General features: G+C 36.9%; 1 protein-coding gene across 2 annotated transcripts in view; it reads left to right on the forward strand.

The window, feature by feature from the left end:
* The window catches only part of LRRC7 (leucine rich repeat containing 7), a 939,042-nt gene that overhangs the window by 728,349 nt on the left and 186,299 nt on the right, over nt 1-24,394 (forward strand). For both annotated transcript variants that reach the window (XM_027572982.2, XM_027572991.2), the window contains one exon: nt 13,407-13,470. In XM_027572982.2, coding sequence (XP_027428783.1) covers nt 13,407-13,470 — 64 coding nt within the window. The remainder of the gene's footprint in view (nt 1-13,406; nt 13,471-24,394) is intronic.

Consider the following 24,394-nt stretch of genomic DNA (forward strand, 5'->3'; position numbering starts at 1 on the left):
ATTCTGCAAGAGTCAGCAAACTTAAGTTACTACATTGGGAATTTATGGGGAAACAATAGTCCTGCCAACTTCATGTGGCTTCAGTGGGATAATTGTACATTTTTTTTTCTTTTCTTTCTTTCTTTCTTTTTTTTATTATTATGTTATGTTAATCACCATACATTACATCATTAGTTTTTGATGTAGTGTGGTGATTGTACATTTAAATAAATAAAACACTCTGCATCTAATAGAAAATCATGCATTGTATGCAGATGCACCAAGATATTGCATTATTTTCCATCATTGGAAAATTCCATTCCAGTTGGAATCTTTTTCCAGATTTGCAATTAGGCAAATTCTATAAAAGAATAACATGCTAGTAAGGATTTAATTTTCATAAATACAACCAAAATGACAGTATTAAGAACAAATGTCCCTGGATTCCAATAGCATGTACCCTAAGAAAAGACAATTTCAAATAGTTAATGAATATAAATAGTTATGTAGTGGAAATTCCCTAATATTCTCAGTTCTTAATTTATCTTATTATATCTATGTTCAAGGGTTTGAAAACTTCACTGTTTACAGGGACCAGAATTAAATTGTAAACCGATAAAGCCATCTAGATGTGAGATTTTAAAGAGTGATATAGACCAGGGGTTGGGAAACCGTGGCTTATGGTCCAAATCTGGCATCCCTGTTTTTTGTAAATAAAGCTTTATTGAAACAAAGCCATGTCCATGTATTAACATATTTTCTCTGGCTACTTTTGCACTACAATGGCAGAAATTAGTAGTTGAAACAGAGATCATATAGACTGCAGGGTCTGAAACACTTCCAATCTGGCCCTTTAGAGAAAAAGTTTGCTGTATAGAAACAAGAAAGGTCTCAAATATACAACCTAACCCTACACCTAAAGGAGCTGGAGAAAGAACAGCAAATAAAGCCTAAACCCAGCAGGAGAAGAGAAATAATAAAGATCAGAGCAGAAATCAATGAAGTAGAAACCAAAAGAACAGTAGAACAGATCAACGAAACTAGGAGCTGGTTCTTTGAAAGAATTAACAAGATTGATAAACCCCTGGCCAACTGATCAAAAAGAAAAGAGAAATGACCCAAATCCACAAAATCATGAATGAAAGAGGAGAGATCACAACCAACACCAAAGAAATACAAACAATTATAAGAACATATTATGAGCAACTCTATGCCAGCAAATTAGATAACCTGGAAGGAATGGGTGCATTCCTAGAGATGTATCAACTACCAAAATTGAACCAGGAAGAAATAGAAAACCTGAACAGACCTATAGCCACTAAGGAAATTGAAGCAGTCATCAAAAATCTCCCAACAAACAAAAGCCCAGGGCCAGATGGCTTCCCAGGGGAATTCTATCAGACATTTCAAGAAGAATTAATACCTATTCTCCTGAAACTGTTCCAAAAAATAGAAATGAAAGGAAAACTTCCAAATTCATTTTATGAGGGCACCATTACCTTGATCCCAAAACCAGACAAAGACCCCATCAAAAAGGAGAATTACAGACCAATATCCTTGATGAACATGGATGCAAAAATTCTCACCAAAATACTAGCCAATAGGATCCAACAGTACATTAAAAGGATTATTCACCATGACCAAGTGGGATTTCTCCCTGGGCTGCAAGGCTGGTTCAACATCCACAAATCAATCAACGTGATACAATACATTAACAAAAGAAAGAACAAGAATCATATGATGCTCTCAATAGATGCAGAAAAAGCATTTGACAAAGTACAGCATCCTTTCTTGATCAAAACTCTTCAAAGTATAGGGATAGAGGGTACCTACCTCAATATCATAAAAGCCATCTACAAAAAACCTACAGCGAATATCATTCTCAATGGGGAAAAGCTGAGAGCTTTTCCCCTAAGGTCAGGAATGCAGCAGGGATGTCCACTATCACCACTGCTATTCAACATAGTATTAGAAGTCCTAGCCACAGCAATCAGACAACAAAAAGAAATCAAAGGCATCCAAATCGGCAAAGAGGAAGTCAAACTCTCACTCTTTGCAGATGGTATGATACTGTATGTGGAAAACCCAAAAGACTCCACCCCAAAACTGCTAGAACTCATACAGGAATTCAGTAAAGTAGCAGGATATAAAATCAATGCACAGAAATCAGTGGCATTCCTATACACCAACAACAAGACAGAAGAGAGACAAATCAAGGAGTCGATCCCATTTACAATTGCACCCAAAACCATTAGATACCTAGGAATAAATCTAACCAAAGAGGCAAAGGATCTGTACACAGAAAACTATAAAATACTCAGGAAAGAAATTGAAGAAGACACAAAGAAATGGAAAAACGTTCCATGCTCATGGATTGGGAGAATCAACATTGTGAAGATGTCAATGCTACCTAGAGCAATCTACACATTCAATGCAATCCCCATCAAAATACCATCCACTTTTTTCAAAGAAATGGAACAAATAATCCTAAAATTTGTATGGAACCAGAAGAGACCCAGAATAGCCAGAGGAATACTGAAAAAGAAAAGCAAAGCTGGCGGCATCACAATTCCGGACTTCCAGCTCTATTACAAAGCTGTCATCATCAAGACAGTATGGTACTGGCACAAAAACAGACACATAGATCAATGGAACAGAATCGAGAGCCCAGAAATGGACCCTCAACTCTATGGTCAACTTATTTTTGACAAAGCAGGAAAGAATGTCCAATGGCAAAAAGACAGTCTCTTCAACAAATGGTGTTGGGAAAATTGGACAGCCACATGCAGAAGAATGAAACTGGACCATTTCCTTACACCACACACAAAAATAGACTCCAAATGGTTGAAAGACCTAAACGTGAGACAGGAGTCCATCCAAATCCTAAAGGAGAACACAGGTAGCAACCTTTTCGACCTTAGCCGCAGCAACTTCTTCCTAGAAACATCGCCAAAGGCACGGGAAGCCAGGGCAAAAATGAACTATTGGGATTTCATCAAGATAAAAAGCTTCTGCACAGCAAAAGAAACAGTCCACAAAACCAAAAGACAACCGACAGAATGGGAGAAAATATTTGCAAATGACATATCAGATAAAGGGCTAGTATCCAAAATTTATAAAGAACTTATCAAACTCAACACCCAAAAAACAATCCAATCAAGAAATGGGCAGAAGACATGAACAGACATTTTTCCAAAGAAGACATCCAAATGGCCAACAGGCACATGAAAAATTGCTCAACATCGCTCAGCATCAGGGAAATCCAAATCAAAACCTCAATGAGATACCACCTCACACACCAGTCAGAATGGCTAAAATTAACAAGTCAGGGAACGACAGATGTTGGCGGGGATGTGGAGAAAGGGGAACCCTCCTACACTGTTGGTGGGAATGCAAGCTGGTGCAACCACTCTGGAAAACAGTATGGAGGTTCCTCAAACAGTTGAAATTAGAACTACCATTCGATCCAGCAATTGCACTACTGGGTATTTACCCCAAAGATACAAATGTAGGGACCCGAAGGGGTACGTGCACCCCAATGTTTATAGCAGCAATGTCCACAATAGCCAAACTGTGGAAAGAGCCAAGATGTCCATCGACAGATGAATGGATAAAGAAGAGGTGGTATATATACACAATGGAATATTATGCAGCCATCAAAAGGAATGAGATCTTGCCATTTGCAACGACGTGGATGGAACTGGAGGGTGTTATGCTCAGTGAAATAAGTCAATCAGAGAAAGACATGTATCATATGACCTCACTGATATGAGGAATTTTTAATCTCAGGAACAAACTGAGTGTTACTGGAGTGGTTGGGGGTGGGAGGGATGGGGTGGCTGGGTGTTAGACATTGGGGAGGGTATGTGCTACAGTGAGCGCTGTGAGTTGTGCAAGACTGTTGAATCACAGATCTGTACTTCTGAAACAAATAACGCAACATATTTTAAGAAAAAAGAAAAAGAAGAAGATAACAGGAGAGGAAGAATGAAGTCAGTAAGAGTAAATCAGAGGGGGAGACGAACCATGAGAGACGATGGACTCTGAAAAACATACTGAGGGTTCTAGAGGGGAGGAGGGTAGGGGGATGGGTTAGCCTGGTGATGGGTATTAAAGAGGGCACATTCTGCATGGAGCACTGGGTGTTATGAACAAACAATGAATCATGGAACACTACATCAAAAACAAATGATGTAATATATGGTGATTAACATAACAATAAAAAAATTAATAAAAAAGTTTGCTGGCCCCTGGCATAGACTATGGTGAGCTGTAGAGCACATGCTTTTCATATAAACATTCATATTTAAACAACAATCAATCTAAACATTTCAGGCCAGATATAGATGGCTGGCTAGTGCCGGGTAAAGAATTACTCTTATCATTCTTAGTCAGCCTTTTTACTAACTGTCTATGGGACCTTAAACAAGTCAGCAGTTCTCCTCTAGTAAGAAGTGAATATTTCCCTTTACTGAGGTTGTGGGGCATAAGGTCAAATGGCAAGAAACAGCATGGTCTTTAAGGGAAATATGTAAGTCAGGCCAGAGAACTATATCCGAAATAGTCATAAATGGAAGGCGAGCCTAAAGTGAATATTGGGAGCTGAGGTACAGAGCCTAACAGGTCAAAATTTCAAGCAGACAAATAAGGATGATCTGATCACATTTAAATATTCAAATATGTTATTTAAATATGCCTAGGCCTGTGTTTTCATGGACAAGAATTCAATTTCATCATCTGCAAAAAGAAGTTTTTCAAAGTGTGCTCCTAGTCTGTAGGAAAGAAAAAAATAAATGCCCCTTGGTCACATAACAGGAAGAAGTCTAAATTAGTTGCATCTGTTAGGGAATCACAGTGAACCTTTGTACATTTCACTTGAAAAGTACTGCCAATAAGATGTAAAACTTCCACTATTTGCAGATTACATTATATAATATATAAGAAGCCCTAAAGTCTCTGAAAAAATACTAAAATTGATAAATGATTTCAGGAAAGTCACAGGATACAAAAACAATATACAGAAATCTGTTGCATTTCTATACACTGTAATGAAGAGGCAGAGAGAGAAATTAAGAAAACAATCCCATTTACAATTGCACCAAAATAATAAAATACCTGGAAATAAACTTAACCAAGGAAGTGAACAATCTGTACACTGAAAACTATAAAAACATTGATGAAATAAATTAAAGATGACATAAACAAATGGAATGATAGTCCATGCTAATGGATTGGGAGAACAAATGTTGTTAAAATGTCCATACTACCCAAAGTAATCTACAGATTTAATGTAATCCCTATCAGAATACCAATAAGATTTTTCACAGAACTGGAACAAATGATCTTAAAATTTGTATGGAACCACAAAAGACCTCAAATAGCCAAAATGATCTTAAAAAGGAAGAACAGGACTGGAGGTATCAGTGAAATAAATCAGTCAGAGAAAGACAAATACCATAGGATTTCACTTGTATGTAGAATTCAAGAAATAAAGAAAAAAAAAGAGGCAAACAAAACAGATTCTTAAATGTACAGAACAAACCAGTGGTTACCAGAGGAAAGGGGGATGGGTGAAATAGGGAAGGGGGATTAAGAGCACACTTTCGATGAGCACAGAGTAATGTACAGAATTGTTGAATCACTATGTTGTACACCTGAAACTAATATAACACTGTCCATTAATTTTACTGGAATTATAAAAAATCCTGGAGGTATCACAATCCCAGATTTCAAGATATACTCCATTTTACATTTTTAGCAAGCTTTGCCAAAATGTACTGGCCATCTGAAAATTTTTTAAAATCATGCAACATTTATAAATCCTTAAGAAAACTTTAGAAAACTCTGACCTAGAAAATCTCTTAAGTTATTTCCAACTCTGAAAGCCTTCCCTATTTTAATAGCTAACTCTTATATAGAGCATTTACCACTTATCAGGCACTGTCTATGTGCTTTTCGTACATAGCTATTTTAATCATCACAACTCTATGAAGTAGGGATTCTTATTATCATTCCACTTACAGATGAGAGAACTGAGGTGCAAAGATGTGCTTTAATTTGTTCAAAATCAAACAACTAGTGAGTGGTAGAATCAGGATTCAGAATCCAGGTAGTCTGAATCCAGAGTCCATGCCCTCAAGTACTCCACATTCACAGTTTTGTTGTTAGGTTTCAGATATTGAACAGTGCAAAAAACTTACCTAAACATTTCACAGAATATTTTTTATTATTTGAATTTCAAAAAAAACTTATTATTAAAAATGTCCTTAGGTCAACATAACACAAGATTTAGATATCCAGAGACTAGTGAATGTCAGCTTTATCTCTTTTTATCATCATGTATAGTTCATAATAAATGAGCTAATGTATGTTCATTACAGTATTTATTGAAACAGACCTATCAGGATATCTCCTTGGCAACTGTTAATTAATTGTAGCTGCTTCCTTGGCAACTGTTAATTAATTGTAGGTACCTGATAAAAATTGAGCGGTTTGTCTTTGTAAATATTCTAGAATTCAAACCTCTTGCTGATAAAGAAACATTCATTCATGCATGGGTGAATGTCTTCATTAAACAACACTGATTGAAAAGCTATTTATGCTGTGAATAAGACTGACAAGTTACTTGCTTTCATGGAGTTTTAATCTAGCAGGGTAAAAATAATTAGTAAGCAAACAAAAAAGATTTTAATTTTCAGTATTAAATATTTAATTAAATAAAATAAATAAAGTAATTAAATAATTATTTTCAGTGGTAAGGGTTAAGAATAAAATGAAACAGAAAAATAACATAGAAGGTGAAGGTGCAAAAGAGATTTTATTTTGGGTAACGGAGAATGGACTATTGTGAGGAGAAAACAAATCAGCAGAGTTGAAGAAAATCAACGAGCTTTTGGAAGATTTAGGGGAAGAACATTACAGTCAAGAGAAACAGCAATGATAAAAATAACAATCATAGAAATTTAAACATTTCTATAATTTTTATTTATATAATATGACCATAGCTTGTTAACATTATTTAATACAACCAGTTACATTGGAACTTGCACCTTTAAATTACTAGGTGAACTTATAAATGAATCTAAATAATCAGCAAGATATCTGATTCAGGCAGATAAGATCAAATTGTCAGCATTACAGGTAGAGAATGTGGCCCAAACTTGTGACTAAGTCCTAACATTTGCTCTCTCACCTATGGTAGCGATCATGTCTTCAAGGCCAGCCATTATGTAAGGGGAAATCACACCAGCTGGATTCCCCTGTGGCGATGGAGAGATAGGCCCCCTGACCCACAGGTGCTTATGGTAAGGAAGGAGCATAGTCAAATGAGTGCATCCCTCAAGCAGGCTGGTGTGAATTGCATAAGGACAGCCCACGTGGGAAGCCACTGGTAGAGTAAGGAGGTAAACAAATGAAAGATGCTCACCCTCCCACTAATCAGTAGGGAGAGGAGATAAAGGCCTGAACATAAGCATGGCAGATCTCACCTAGAGATGATTCCCACCCCCCAGCCCCACCCTGCATTGCCAGCCAGGGAACATTTGACAATGTGTGGAAATATGTTGGTCGTGAAAACTGCAGAGAGTGCTGCTGATATGCTGCTAACCATCCCTCGGTGCACAAGATAGCTGCATCCTAGAAATCTTGTCCAGCCAGGAGGGTAGGGCAATAGGGTTTCCTGCAACAAATTGCAATGGGAATTTTTAGAGTTTCTGTGGACTAAAATCTTTTATATCCTTCAAGGATACATGTTAATATTGTGGATTTAAGCTACAATCTCAGAACCTCACCTTTAGATGTGCTCTTTTAGTATTTTCAGTGTTTCTTTTCACATAGGTAAATAGATATGATTCATATAGCAAAGTTCTCCAAAACCCAGATGAAATGTCACCTCTTCTTAAAGTTTTCTCTAAATACTAAACTGTTAGATGTTCCTTCCTCTGAGCTCCTATGGCAATCTATACATATTTTTGCTTTGGCACTTATCACCCTGTGAACTAATTATTCTTTTAAAGGTCATCCCCATTTAGAAAATAAGTCTTTATGGAGTAGAGACTGCGTAGGATGTGCTAAACATTCTATAGTGCACACAGTAGGCCCAATATCAAATAATTTACCTGTCCAAAATGTTAACAGTGCCAAGTTGAGAAACCCTGCATCCCAGAAATCTTTGTAACTCCACAGAAATCTTGGTAACTCCTGTGTCCACATGGTCCTGCCGTAGGAAGCACAAACTAAAGTGAATGAATGAGTACTCACAAAGAACATCACAAACACCAAATTCCATGGATTCTATTTTATTTTTCTCACATCTTACTTGTTTATATCCTGATGAAATTTAAAACCTATAACATACATTCAGCTAAAAGGAACATTTGTTGGACAATTTGACAGAACAATTATAGTTTAGCAACTAGCACATGAACAAGAAAAGCAGTAGGCTGCGTTATGGACTGTCTAAAATCTTGTGGGTAGCGGCAGTCAATTTTAAAGGTGTAAAAATGTAAGAACTAATATTGAATGATACCTTCAAAAAGCAGAAGTAAGAATATAATAATTTTAAAGATTTAAATGTAGGAAACTCAAAAACAGAAGAACGTAATGATGGAAGGAAACTTTGGTAACAGTAATAAACATCGATGGAAATGAAAATCAGAAAAATAAAATGAGATAAATTAAGATAAAAGAAATGCTATTTTGCATAACAGAACTTAAATAAGCTTCAGGAAAAGTTCAGAAAACCTCATGGGGAAGCCTTTTTTTGTTGTACCAGAACAAGCAAAAGGAAAAATGTTGCCCATTCAGAAGAATGGCAAAGGAATGGTAGGAAGCCAGGTTATACATTTAAAATATGGTTTCTAGGTATGAATTTATGAACCAAGGGTTTCAGAAGTAGTAGCCTAAGACTAGCATGGGAAGAGAAAAATGCTTAGCAGTGAGATAGAGACTATCACTTCACAAAAGAAACCAAACTTAAACTACACTGATACACATAAGAAATAATAGTTTTTTTATACAATGTCTTAGCCAGCCCTCATCTAGAGAATAGTGTTCAATTCTGAGTGCCACCTGGCCCTCAGAAATAGGAAATGTTTTGGGTTCTGTGGTCCATATGATCTATATCTCAACTACTCAATTCCACTGTTGCGGTGGAAAACAGCAATAGATAATATGTTAACAAATGGGCATGGCTGTGTTCCAATAAAGCTTTACTTACAAAAAGAGAGGTGCCAGATTTGGACTTGGCCCTGTTTTGGATGAGAAACATTGATAAAGATAATCCTAGTGTTTAGGGGCCTGGAAATCCTAACACACAGGGGATGATTTAAGAAGTCATTAATATTTAGCGTAGAGAAAATATACATCCTAGAATTAATAAAATTTGTTTTAAGACACTCAGATATAAGACATCCCCATTTCTTCATTTAATAAAATTAATTTTGTCTTCATTCTCCACTACTAAGTCTGGGAAAAAAATTTATTCTCAGACTTATGTGATACTTTCCTTGGGAATCAGTGAGAACTACAGAATTCATAAATCCAGAAAATTGTGGAAAGGCGTCTGATCTTCAGCTCATGGTGGTTCTCACTAGAATATTTGTTGCCTAAGGCTACATGGTTAAGGCAAATGCAGGTGGTTCTGCTACTCCTATGATTATTTTTCATTCGCTTGCCACACCTGGCCACTTGGTCCTTCACCTTGGCTCTCAAGGCTTTAGTGCTCATCATTTTCTTGTTGGGCTGTGTAGTCTAGGAACAAAATTTGCAAGAACTTGCCATTCATCAATATTCCCAGGCTCAGAAGAAAATCTAATTCTCTTTTCATGGGGCCCAGCCACTACCATCCCCTTTCCTAGAAGCACCTATTCAGTGGTATAGATTTGGCAAGAGGTGAGGCAGATGTTCTTCTTACAATGCTGGCCACAGTTTCAAAACCATCTTTGGACTGGTGGTCCCACAGAGGCCCTTCTGGTCATCTTGAAACATATTTTAAGATCTGAGTGGAAAAAGAAGGCATATACATATGAAAAAAACTGACAGTTCAAGGAAGCAAGTGGTAAATATCAAGTAAATCATGAAAAAGAAAACAAATGGTATGTGAGCTAAAAAAGGGGGATAATTTTCAGGTGGAATAGACCAAAAATATCGCTTATTTATTTTTTAATTTTTATTTCCAGTCAAGACTTTTACCTGAGCTCTAGTCTCTCTCCCCCCCACCTTTCTCTCTCTCTCTCTCTCTCTCTCTCTCTCTCTCTCTCAGACACACACACACACACACACACACACACACACACACACACACTTAAATTCCATCCCAATATTCCCACACTGGTACTAAATCCAGAAACTATTTTAAATTCCTTCATCTCCTTTACATCCCACACCCAGTCAGTCATCATCATTATCAAGCTATGTCTTCACCAGAGCATCTCTCATTGCCCACAGTGCCATCCATACTGCCTTTATCTTATTTCTGACCCCAGTTATATACTACATGCATTTCAGGACAGTCTTATTTGGCCCCTTTGCTAGCACAACCTCTCCCCATTTCTCACATCATTCCAAGCTACCAGAGTGAGCTTTCTAAAGTACAAATCTGATACATCTTTCCAATCTACATCCTAAAGGCTTCCATTGCTTTCAAGTTAAAACTCAGACTCCCTGTCTTGACATGGATGACTTTATCTTATGGCCATTGCCTACATATTATTTCTTATTTCTTACTATTTTTCTTATTGTTTTTATTAACCCGCAGTTCCTTGAAATGGGCCATAATCTCTTTCAACCCACCCCTTTGACATTTCCTTCAAAAAAGGCCATCTCCTTTGATTCTATAGCCTGATCAATTCTCCAAAATTAAGCGTCAGTGGAGCCTTTTACTCCCAACACTGAGAAAGTACCTCTCCCTGTGCTCTTTAGAAACCTACACATATATTTTCTAACACTTACTCCACACAGTAAAAAACTGTCCATTGTCTTAGTAATAAATCTCAAGATTATTAGCTACTTGTTAATATGAATAATGCCTTTCATCTTAATAACCCTAATACCTGAGAGATAATAGGAAATCAATATATTTATGTCATTAGCAAAGGCTTAAAATAGAAAACTGATCTTCCCAGAATGACTATCGATCTTCATGTTGTTAAATCAAGTGCTCAGTTCTCAGATCTATCAGCAGTTTTTGTCACAATCTGTCACTTGCTTCACCTTGAAACACTTTCTTTACTTGATTCCCATGTCTTCACACTCTTCTGGTTTCTCTCTGATTGACCCTTGTTACTTCTCAGTCTTCTTTGTTGGCTCATCCTCATGTCATCTTAGACCTATTCTCATCTCATTTACCCTCAGTCCCTTAGTGATCTCAGACTCCCAAGACCTGATGCTATCTCTTTCCTGACCATGCTCAAATAATCTCTCTTGCCTGGACTTCTTCCCTAAACTCTAACTCCCTGCTTGACAACTGTAGTTGACTTTACAATAGAAATTTCAAATTCAACATCTTTTTTTCTTCAATTTTATTGCGGTATAATGGGCAAATAAAATGTAAGGTATTCAAAGTATATATGGTGATTATTTGATGTATGCATATATTGTGAAAGGAGTCCTCCCATCTGGTTACTTAACACATCCATCACCTCTAATATTTACCTTTTTTGTATGTGGGGAGGGAGTGGTGGTAGGATAGAGAGCATTTAAAACCAAATCTCTGATCTACCCAAAACCCTGTTCCACCCTGCCTCCCTTATCCATCAATTACAACTTCATCCTTGTAGTTGCTCAGACCAAAACATACTTTATTTATATTTGACTCTACTTTCTCTTACTCCTCACAGACATTTCAGCAACAAAACATTTGACTCTAATCTTAAATATGTTCAGAATCCTTCACTAACACCACCCTGCTCCAAACCACCATTACCTCTCATTTGGCTTCTTCCATTAGCCTTCTATTTGATCTCCTGCCTTCCACTTTTGTTCTTCTCAGTCTATTTACAAGCCTGCAATCACAGATATCTTTTTAAAATAAGTCACTTCAGTCACACCCTTGATCAAAACCTTTAAGTGACCTTCCATCTTAGTCAGAATCAAAGCCTACATCTTAACATTGGGCTATAAGCCCTCATATTATCTAACTCCTCATTATCATCTCTTTACTCCCCCATCCCTCACTCTGCTTTAGCCACACAGTCTCCTAGGATGTCTTCAAGCAAGCAACATGTTCCTGCTTTAAAGTCCATGCACTAGCATGTTCTTTCATTTCCTTTAAGTCTTGGCTCAAATTTTATTTTCTTGGTAAGGGATTACCTGGATCTCCCTATTAAAAATTGCAAACCCCCTATATCCATTCTTCATATCTACCTCTTCTGCTAAAGTTTTCTCCATAGCACTTATAACCTTCTATTTTATTTTATTATATTTAATTATTTTAGTATTTATACTTAATTATATTGTAATTTATTGTAATTCTCCCACCAGTGCAATGTGAAGTCCCTTCGGGTAAGAGTTTTTGTCCCTTTTCTTCACTGCTGTCCTTCAGGCTCCAAAAGATTGTCTGGTGCATAATCTTTCAATAACAGTTTCTGAATGAACAAAGGGTATACACATTTTTGCATTCCTGAGTGCCTGACAGTGCCTGGATTATAATAGTATTTTAATGTTCAAGAACACATGAGATAATTACTGTAGCCATTTTAAAGATAAAGGAACTAAAATTTCTAAGATTTGAGTCAATGATGCCTCCAGAATTTCTGTATAGTCAGGACTTAAGGATAGCATTATGGTTAGTGGGAGGATAAAACCTTGGAACTCAGAAAAACACTATCTTTTCTTACATGGTACGCTGTATTTAAGAATGGCTTAAAAAGTGCTGATTACATGTGGCACAGGCCAACATACCTCTACCTTTGGCACCAACTCTTGCTCAAGGTTTTACTGTTTTACAGAGCTGTATCCCAGCCAGTATCTTTAGGAGACAATGAATACAACAGTCTGTCTATAACAGAAGTTCATGTAGGGAAATAGAAAATGACAAGATTGATGATGAAATGATGGCCATATTGTGGGGTTTTAGAATGCTTTGCTCAGAATTGGCTTCATCCATTGGTTCCCAAATCTGTGATTCTTAAAAATGTAGATGTTGTGGACCCACCCTATACCTCCTACTGGTATAGATATTTAACAAGTTTCCGGATTTGTGTTAAGCAGCCAGCTCTGTATCTCCACCATAGATTGGCTTTTGGAAATATGGTAAGCAGGTGGCAGTTTGCATGTATTATATATTTGCTGTCTACTCCTCTCTATAAAATACTCCCATTTCTGTGCACTGTAAAGCCAGGTAAATCTGACAGGGGGTGAATGGAATGTATTTTGGAGCAATGTGTGATGGACTGCCTCACAATAGTATTTTTCTCCATCTGTTATAGGTCAATGCACAAACTGGCCCAGTTGGAAAGACTTGACCTAGGCAATAATGAATTCAGTGAGCTGGTAAGCGAATGCATTTTCTAAACTTTATAAATATAGCCCAGGAGATTATTTATTTTGTCTCTATAACCCCAGGTATTAAATTATCCAAGTGCACATTTGCATTTCTAAATATAAAAACAAAATGAAACCCAGGAAATAAAGTGATTGTTTGACTATATAGTAAAGCATAGAGAACTGGATAGTATTAGATTCACTAAAAAGGAGAGAAAGAGAGAAGAGGAGGAGGTAAGGAGATGCAAACTGATGATTTTGAGCACCAGCTATGAGCAGGCACCAACTTCAGTGTGTCATATATATTATCTCACTTAACCCTTATTTGACATGTTGCCATGTTAACTTTATGGAAATGAGCTCAAAGTGGTCACCAACTTACACAGCTTTTATGTCGTTGGACAAGAATTAAAGACTTCATTAACTCAAAGTTCACACCTTGAAGACTTCTGCCTTTGAGGATGCCTAGAGGATAGGAGGGTTTAAAGGCCTTCCATTTACAATTGTACTGAAAGTTTCTTTCTAGTGAACACATATTTCCATCTTGCTGCCAAAATTGACAGAATTCTGACTACTCCTTTCAGGCTTAAACTTTCTTTAAAATTTGCCTGAAGACCAAAATCTCAAATGCAAATTAGAAGGCAGATAGTCCTTCATAAGCAGACTCTTTCTAATTCAGAAGTCTCCTCTTGAGCATCTTCAGATTTCAAAAATGCAATTCATCTAAAACATATTTTCACTATTTTGAAATTAAAACATTTAATTAAGTAATCAGCTATTCTCTTCCAGCTGTGTTGCTAACAATGTGACCTTGGGCAAATTAGCCTCTCTAAGCCTCTTTTTCAGTTTCTCTAAGATGGAAATGCTAATGGCTCCTTCTTTACAGGGCTAGCATGAGAATTAAATGAGATAAAGCATGTACCAGGCCTGGAAAAAAAGGATTCTCAGTAAATGCCAGTGTACAGGGTATAATCCACACTTCATCTTGAATGTGCGAAGAAATTAACTTGTTGGACTTTGACCATACACTAATCTGGCCATTATTCCAGCCTCTATCAACTGTTTCTTGAGGGTAAAAGCTGACATTTAGTCTTCTGCAATTAAAAGTATAGTCTGATTTAAGAAGTTACAAGATCCCTTTGGGTTGTGTTCATCTTCCTTGCATAACAATTCTGTCTGTCATGTATCTTCGCACCTTCCCCTGCCTCTCTTAATAACATGGAATTTGGGCATGTGCAAAGGAAGCTATAGGTCTTTCTGAAGAAAAGGAACTCCCTGGTGTCAGTCTGGTTTTCAGAAGTGTGCTGGCAGACAGGCTGGCCTCTGGCCTGATGTCTGCACCTGATCCTGCCCCCTGTGTTAAATCTGGAGTTTTGAACCATAGTCAGTTCTTTGGGCTCAGGTGAGCACTGGCCAGCTCCCCCTTGCTCCCATTGCTACCACTCAGCTCTCATGACCTGTTAGCTATATTAGTCTCTATCCTGTCTCCCCTCCAGGATCAGGCTGGTCAGTCCATACCCCCCTTTCCCTTTCTGTTGTGAAGGTATCTCACTAGCCTGAATGCCAGTAGTGACCCTATAGCCCATGTGCAGGCTCTGAGGGTCCACGTGATGTGTTACTGAGAGAGGCCTAGTGAAAATAAACTTCAGAGCCTCCCTCCACCTGCTTCATCACACCACCAGGTTTGCCCTGTTTTGGATGCACTCAACTTGGTTATAGGGCAGTTTGCAAGGTGGCCTCAACACAGATATGGGGGCAAAACGACTCAGTACATAATCCAATGTACCTCGGGCTTTTCTAAGGTAGATACTTATTAATAAGGTAGGTAGATAGGTTGATAAGGGTAGGGAATAGCCGTGGCAAAACTGTTTTATACTGGGAGTTTAAAATTTAGTTGTTAAAAAGCTACAATCTGCCCAGTAGCTGGGTCTAGTGGCTGAAAGAACATGGACCGTGGATTCAGACAATGCGGTTGGACTTTCAATTCCGTCCCTGGCTAGCCGGGTATCTTTGGGTCTGTAGCTCACTGTCTATCTTCAATAAAATAAGGGTATAAAAGTCATCTGTCTCATAGGCTTTTTGGGAAAATTCCATGCAAGAGAATCTATAATAAACACTCAATATATGTTTCTATGAATTTTGATTCTGTCAGGTATATGACTTTGGAAATCAAGTCTATAAATATTTGGACCAAAAATATGAATAGGATATATTTCCATGTTTTTGAAAATAGACATAGTAAAAATAAACTTAAAAAACATATTATTTTAACTTATACTTTATGGTATCTAAGAAATCATTATTGAGGAGAAACATTTTTTTTATTTTTGAACTCCCAGTATTCCATGCTAGTCACAAAGCAAGTCTCTCTAAAAAAACGTTTTTCATTTGTCCCTGGACCACTTATTCGATAATAGTGAGTTACTTGGCATTGGCAGCAGGGAGGAGGGTTGGGGAGTACAATTAGGGAATTTCACATTTCTGTCATTCACTTTTAATCAGATGTCTGGCTTTTATTAGTCATATGTGTGGGACTAGCTGTTGTTTCCCTGAAAGTAACAACTTTTAATGATAAAATAAGAGAATTTGCTTTGATAAGAGGCCTCTAGAAACAACGTCATGTGTAGGAAAGGGGATAAGTTCCATTCCGTAACTAGGTATTGACACCTAGGAGATTACTGTTAGAGAATTCATTTTGTGTGACATTCTAAAGAGACAGACATGCAGAGAGGATGATAATAAGTCAAAAAAAAAACTTACACTGTAAAAGTCTAATAAAAAGAACAGAAGTTTGCTTTCTTGAGACTCAATGTAAATATACTAAATTATGTTTGAAGTAGAAAGATCTACTTAAGCTTGCCTTTGTTATAATGAAAGATTCTAAACAGAAAGAATTATTTTACATTTCTAACAGCAGTAACCACCAGAAAATACTGGGCAAAGTTCTGAGAACATAATGGATTCTCAAAGGTTTTTTATTATTGTTGTTTCTTTCATGGCTTATTTTTGTCAATATAAAATTAACAAATATCCATTTTTTAAATTTAAAAAGTTAAAAGAATTGTAAAAATTATAGTAAAAGTCATCCATGATCTCATCCCCTTATATAACCATTACCAATGTTTTTGGTATATTCTCCCCCTGCCACCATCATTTTTTAAATTAGATCAGATGAGTATTATTCGGGGCCAGGTTAGAGATGGGACATATTAGGTTGATGCGTTGGATAAGATCAATTCTTAAAACTCCTCTATATACTCTTGGTAGACAGCCTTCTAACTGTCACAGAATAACCAGGAGCTTCCCAAAGTCATAGAATGGTCAAGGACACTAAAACAGATTCAGTGATTGCCATGGGGCCCAGGAGCCCTATGATAGGTATATATATTTTATGTGTATATAGAGCTATCCAATGGACTGAGTCCTATTCATCCTGCACTGTTAGTGGAAATAGCGAAGGCCCTGAAAGCAAATCACCATGAGTAAGAATACTGGAAAAGGAAGCAGACTGAGCAGCAGAGCCTGGAGGAAGATGGGATCGTGGATCCAGAAACAATGTGAGGGCATATGTCCATCCCCCTCATCAAGCCCCAGATTCCAGCTCCCAGCCTCTCATTCCCTTCTCTCTCCCTTCCCTGTATTGACAGATAATAAGAAAAGTGTCACTCAGAGCCCCCCAAAAACTCTGCTATGGGAACCTTCATCAAGAGTAAGCTCTAAGAAACAAAATAAGAAAGCTTCTTTGCAAACCAGAAAGAGAAAAGAGCTGAGCCCGGAGGAGGCAAAGAGCAGACTGCCAAGTAGTCTGTGCGTGGTTCAGGGTGCAGCCACGTAATGCAGGCAGGCAGGCATGGCTCACAAAGAGCTGACAGCACTCTGAGTGACACAGTGGGCAGTGGCGAAGAAGAACAGAGAGAATGGTGGTCACTGGAGCATCTCTTGTTATGTGGGAGGTTCCCTGTTCTCCACTCCCCTCCCTGCCACAAAACCACTCCTAAAAGGAATAACTGGGGAGGAGGATCCCAGGAAAGGCCTGATTTCTTGATCTCCTGCTATTCAAGTGAAGGGAGGTCAGAGAAGTGAGATTTGAAATTGCACTATAACTGAGACATAATACGTACTGGTTATATGTGTTTTTATAGAGATAGTTCTGTTTACCAAATTGAAATTATAGTGTGCATTCTGTTCTATTAATGCATGATGATCAAATTCAAATAAATTCTTTACAGACATTATGAGTTAGAAGCTTTCTCTGCAGCTGAATTAGGAAGACTATCAAATAATAGCCAAAAAACAAATAGTGAAATTTAAAAGATGCTTATTTCATCTCCTCAAAGGAAGTCTTTCTGCCTCTCTACCTAAAATTATCCAGTATTAATTTTCCAGAATTTGAAGTATGATAGATCATTTTAAGAGTATTGTCAACCCTTTGAACTATTTAATGTACCAGTTACTGACAGAAAGATTTCTAAATTATAGGCCACTCACTCTGGATTAAAGAACACAACATGAATTTTAAAAAACAAACACCTAAATAGAGGAACAAAAATATTTAAAGAGCAATATATATATGCATATATATATATACATATATATTTTTTATGTGATAAAAAATTTAATTTTTTAAAAGACAGTGCAAAGATTGATTATATTTAAAGTCTAGCAAATTCATCAGAAAATGAGCAGTATCATTCTAACTACCTAATATTTGGGACAGTATGTCAAGCAGTCTTTATAAAAACATTTCATAAATTCAGCCATCCGTGAACTATTATTAGAGGATTGATATCCCATAAAACTTCTCCTTAGAAAAGCTTAAAAAATATTCTGCACTCTGCAAATCAACATTTTGAATGCTTAGTAAGGCTACAGATCACCATGGGCAAGAATTTCTAATATTAATATTCAAACTGAATTACTTTTATTGTTTTTTATCACTTTATTTGTAGGGTTAAATAAAAATTTCAAATAGATAAAAAAAAGAATGGAGACACTGAGAAGAAATGCCAGTAGTTGTATAGAATTTTGGTGGAAAGGTTTTACTCTAGCCTTCAAGATTTTTCCACCTGGTCTAAGAATTAATTTGACATCAGACAGATTAACAGGAGAAAAAAAAAAGTTTAATTGACTGTGTACAGAGTTCCAGTAAAGAAACTGAGGCCCAAATAAATGACCAAGGCAGGCAGTTTTTATGCTTTTTAGACAAAAAGTCAATAAATCTGTATGAAATTGGCAAGACAAAACTTATATTTGGGGGTTTCAGTTAGTAAGGAATGCTAAACAGAACTTGGGCTAGGCTGAAATAGTAAATTAACAAAAATGCAAGCTTTGTTTATACAGCTTTTTTGCTTTGAGTCTCCTATCTCTGATAATAAGAATGGCTCTACCTCCTGGTAGAAGAATGGGAGATTTAGCTCCTGGTTCAGAGACAAAAAGGAGTCAGAGTGTTTTTACACCTAAGTAACTTTTCGTTCAAAATAATCAGTATGCCAAAGGGGTACATTTTGGGCTACCTCTCTTGGCTCCTACAATGGAATATGTGTTTGGGCTATATAAATAATACAAATGTGTTTTCATAGAAATTTGAAATAACCAAGTATTTTAACTAAAGATTTAACTTGTAATTTAAATTGATTAGAATTAAACTAAACTCATTCTACTAAAAGGATAGCTGCCATTGGCTTCACCTCCCTAGTTTGCTCGAGTTGTGCTCATTTTTAATTAGCTAGGATGCATGTATACCTGAGGCAAGCACTATATTTGCATATCTAGCAATTTCCTTCATAAGTAATTACAGCATAGATTTGCCATACCTACTAATCAAGTTTTGTCAATTATTTTTTCAGATAAAGCTTGTAAAAAAGAACAAAATAGTAAAATACAATTTGCAATCCTATAACTGTTTTTAGGGAAAACGTTTGAGACATCCTAATTATTAACTCCTCCATTTCCTGCATTTGTAGAATTACTTAGGACATTGGTTGTAGAGGTACATCACAGGCATTGCTGAAGGTTATTAATAGATCAAGAGAAACTTGAGAAATGAAACATTTTTTTAAATTATTAGAGGTATATCAATTTCTGTGTCAGTCAAGGCCCAGTCAGGGGGTGGAAACGACCTAAGGAAATTTAATATAAAGGACAGTTACTCATGTCTTAGAAAACTGAGAGGACAGAAAGGGGACTCTGAGGGATCACAGAGGTGATAACTGTAGGAAGCAGCTAGCACCCCTAGGGTAGAGATCAAAGGGAAGAAGGTAGTGTATGGGACTCAGGCCTGTAAAGAAGCTGGTACTGGTGTCTCTGAGGGGCCATGATAAGGCTGGTTCTAGGTGTGTGGGAAAACTACAGACTGAGGACTGCTGCTGTTGCTGAAGCTTAGTGTCACCGCAGAGAGATGTGTTGCTGTTGAGATGCTAAAACGACCAGGAAGTAAATAGAAGGAGCACACCTCATCTTCCTCCTCTAGCTTTCTAGTCTCTCTCTCCAGTCCACCCAATTGTCAGTGCCTCACAAAATAGAAATGTTGTTAACTGCAGAATTACAAACTAGGATATAGAAAAGTGGGCCCCCTGCTGAGAGGCAAGAGCTTACACATTTAAAATAAAACAAATGTAATGTATGGTGATTAACATAACAATAAAAAATTTAAAAAATAAAACAAATGTAAAGAAATAATGATAATAAATAAATAAAATAAAACAAATGTTTACTTTTGTGGACTCCATTTTGGCATCACTTCCTCCGGATAGTTTTCCCTGCACTTAGCGGAGCACCATGTCCCCAACGGGCACTTGATAAATGTTTTTGAGTGAATGAATGAATCATTTGATTTTAAAGTAAACAGTTCAGTCAATTCTCATCATCAGAATCATGCCTATATAAATTGGAAATTTTTAATTCAAACTAAACAATAACAGAGGTGGGGGAAATACTTTAGTTTACCTGAAAAACAATCATTCTACAGTTAGATATCCTTTAAAGAATCAAGTTCAATTCACTTCAAGACAAACTTCCAAGTGAGTTTCTCTATAAAACTCTAAAGTACACAATTTACCACTGTGATCAATAAGTAAATAAAACTGTATTTCCACTGACTATGGAATTTGAAAGGAATCCTTGATTAAGCATTCGATTAAAATATATTTTCTGACTGAAAATAATCGTAGAGGCTTTTCATCATAAGAATCAAATTGGGAGGGTGCCTGGGTGGCTCAGTTGGTTAAGCGACTGCCTTCGGCTCAGGTCATGATCCTGGAGTCCCAGGATCGAGTCCCGCATTGGGCTCCCTGCTCAGCAAGGAGCCTGCTTCTCCCTCTAACCCTCCCCCTTCTCATGTACCCTCTTTCTCTCTCTCTCTCTCTCTCTCTCATTCTCACTCTCTCAAAAAATAAATAAATAAATCTTTAAAAAAATAAAAGAATCAAATTGGGGTCTCCACTTTTATAAATACCACATCTGTTGACCTAGGGCTTTAATAAGCAAACTCCAATGTCATATATGCAAATAAAGAAGCTCATTTTGTTGCTTTCAAACTTTCCCTTCCCTACCAATAAAATAAGTCATCTTTGCCTGTTTTCAAAGGAAGCAGTGTTTCCCTCATTGCCATTTCTCATTACTGAGATATCATGACTAGGTAACATGAATGAAATTAGTTAGCTCTGTTTGCCTTTCCTTAAATAGATTTTTCTAAGAATGGCATATATCTCAATGTAGTCAAGTATCCTGGTGTTTCTGTCAACAGTTTCTACCAGAGAAATTAAAGAAAAAAGAAATATCCCCTAATTGAACCGGGGTAAACTACATTAAGTAAGAGTATATATACATTTATAATCAGGGCTTTACAAAGAAAACAGAAGTATTATGCAATCATGGAGTAAACCCAAGAGTATATTCCTGAGTTGTGAATAGGGATTATGAATCACCCAAAAAAATAACAAAAAACTGTATTTAAAGTAATCAAACTAAACTTTACTTCTTCCTCCCTTATGTGCTGAAATGGTAATATTTGGACATATGATCTGAAATTGAATTAATAGAAAAAATGTATTTGATTTCAGGTTTACAGTAAACCAAAACTAAAAGACAATGAAAACATCAAGGAGAAATATAAAGGAAGAGGGATGGATAGAGTTGTGTGTTTATGGAAGGTGTAACTTGTTAGGGTAGCTAGGGAAGCTTCACTCAGAAGGTGGCATTTTAGTAAAAACCTAAAGTAGATGAAGGAGTGAACCATGCAAATATCTGGGTAGAAGATAGTTCTAGACAGAGGAAACAGGAATTATAAACACCTGAGATGAGAACAAAACTGACATGTGAACAGCAAAGAAGACTAAAATGGGTGGAATAGAATGAGTTAGAAGAATAGGTGATAAATTAATTGTGGGGGGAAGGGAGGGTAGATAGATAGAATCCTATAAGAAATGTTCAGGATTTTGCATCTTATTCTGAATAAAATGGAAGCCCTTTGGAAGGTTTTGAACAAGTAGAACCTGTGGCCTGACATATTAAGTTATATTATATCACATTGCATTATATTACAGTACATGTTACATGTTACATGAATTACATTACATTACATTACATTACATTACATTACATTACATTACATTACATTACATTACATTACATTACATTACCAGGATCACTTTGACTGCTATGTTGAGAATAAGTGGAAAGTGGGGCAAGGTGAAGTCAAAGAGACCAGTTAGAAAGTTATTGCAATAATAAAGGCAAGAAATAATAGTGTCCTAGATTGAGGTAGTAGCAGTGGAGGTGGTAAGGAGTTGATTTCTGGGTAAATTTGAAAGATATGGCCAAGAGTAGAATCTGAATTTGTAAACTGGGGACACCCTTTCAGTAAGTAATACAAAAATTAGGAATACATAATTAATTACAAGAGTGAAATGCTTACTTAAGGTGGAAAAAGAAACTATGAATTTTAAATTACAAATTGAAGTTAATAAAATACAACTTTGAAAAGCTAACAAATGCCATAAACATCATTAAGTCCAGGAAAATAACATAATAACACACATCTATTATGCTCTTTTTCTCCCTATGCTTTGGCTTCATGCTCTTTGACAGGCTTCACATGACATATATCTTATGATATAATTTTCTATGAAGATAATAGTAATCCAATCTTTAGCATGATTTCTATTACTGATAATTCAGAAACATTCATTTCAGCTTTACAATTTTTCACTGATATGCCTTATAAAGTTTTAGGACTGTTAACAAATTTGGGAAAACCTCTGGTTCCATACATTTCAAGCCTGTTTCTCCTCCTCCACCAACATACTTCTGGTGTTGGGAACCAAAGGGAATGTTCATGTTCAGAATATCTTCTGGCCCTGAACTTTCATGTCATGATGGTCAAGGGAGTTTGCACAATGGGCAGGAGTATTACTGGAAGTCTTTTCTACCCTATATGGTTAGCAACAAGTTAACTATATACAAACAAGATTGAAAATCATATAAATATATTCCACCAAGCCTATATTCCAATGCAACTTCCCTATATCCAGCTCCCCAAAATGTCTATGGCCATTCCATCACTACATGACATGAGGGAAACTGCAACATAGGGAAAGTCAGGATAAAAATTATAGTTAAAATGTTTTACTTTTAAGTCAGCATTCCAGGACGAGGCATAAACCTGTATCCCTTTCCTTTTGCTGAGTTGTTAATAAATGACCACAAACCTTAGAGACTTAAAACAATATGAATTTATTATCTTATAGTTCTGGAGGTCAGATGTCTTAAAATTAGCATATCATCATGCCTTTTTTCCTTCCAGGATTCATGGGAGAATCCGTGCCTTGCCTTTTCCAGCTTCTAGAGGCCGCCTACATTCCTTCACTAGTGGCCCTTTTCTCACATCATTTCATTCTCTGTATCAGATGGTACATCTCCTACTCTTGACTGCTTCCATTATTACATTTCTTTCTTTGCCTTCTCTGACCCGCCTGCCTCGCTCTTACAAGAACTTTTGTGGTTACATTGGGGCCACCCAAGTAATCCAGGATAATCTCTTTGTCTTGAGAGCCTTAAGTTAATCATATCAGCAAATTCTCTTTTACCATGTAAGGTAACATATTCACAGGTTCTGGGTATCAGGATGTGGGCATCATTGGAAGTCTATTATTCAGGCTACCACGGTCTGGCCTCTGTTTGCAAAGATTCATGTCTGACCCGCGTGAAAATGCACCCACCCCAACCCAAGTTCCCCAGAAGTCTCATCCATTACAACGTTGACTCAAGTACAAAATCTCATCTAAATCTCATCTGCTCGGAAGTCCCAAATTTCATCATCTAAAGCATCTAAATTAGGCATGGGTAAAGTTCCGGGTATAGTCCATCCTGGAGCAAAGCTCCTCTCCATCTGTAGACCTGTGAAACTAGAAAACAGTTCATCTGCTTCCAAAATACAATTGTGGAATAGACATGGGATAATAGTTATATAGACATACCCATACAGAAAGGGAGAGGGGTGGGGAATAGGAGTACAGGAGGAGTGTACCCTCAGAACCACTTCAGAATCCAAACAGGAAAACTCCATTAGGTTTCAAGGCCTGGGAATAACCTCTGTGGCTCAAGATTTATTGCTCTGTGCCTATAGTTCCACCCTCTTAGTCATCCTTCTTTTTCCAGGAAGGTACACAAGTGTTTGCAGGCAAGTAGATTAAACAACCTGTTTCCTACCTCTAGAATTTGAGGAGTCTTGCGGTCTTCTCTCATTTTGTCCTCTCTCTCCCTTTCAGCTTATGCTGGCAGTATTTCTGTTGATGCAACAGTCTTAAGAACTTTGTATATCTTGATGATTTCTTCACTTCTACTAACACTGTGTTCAAGGCAATCTAGGCTTTTTCTGTCACAAATTTATAGCCAGAATTTTTCTAGTTTCTGTCCTCTGCCCAATTCCAAAGCC

Source organism: Zalophus californianus, chromosome 4 (assembly GCF_009762305.2).
Source record: "Zalophus californianus isolate mZalCal1 chromosome 4, mZalCal1.pri.v2, whole genome shotgun sequence".
NCBI lineage: Eukaryota > Metazoa > Chordata > Mammalia > Carnivora > Otariidae > Zalophus > Zalophus californianus.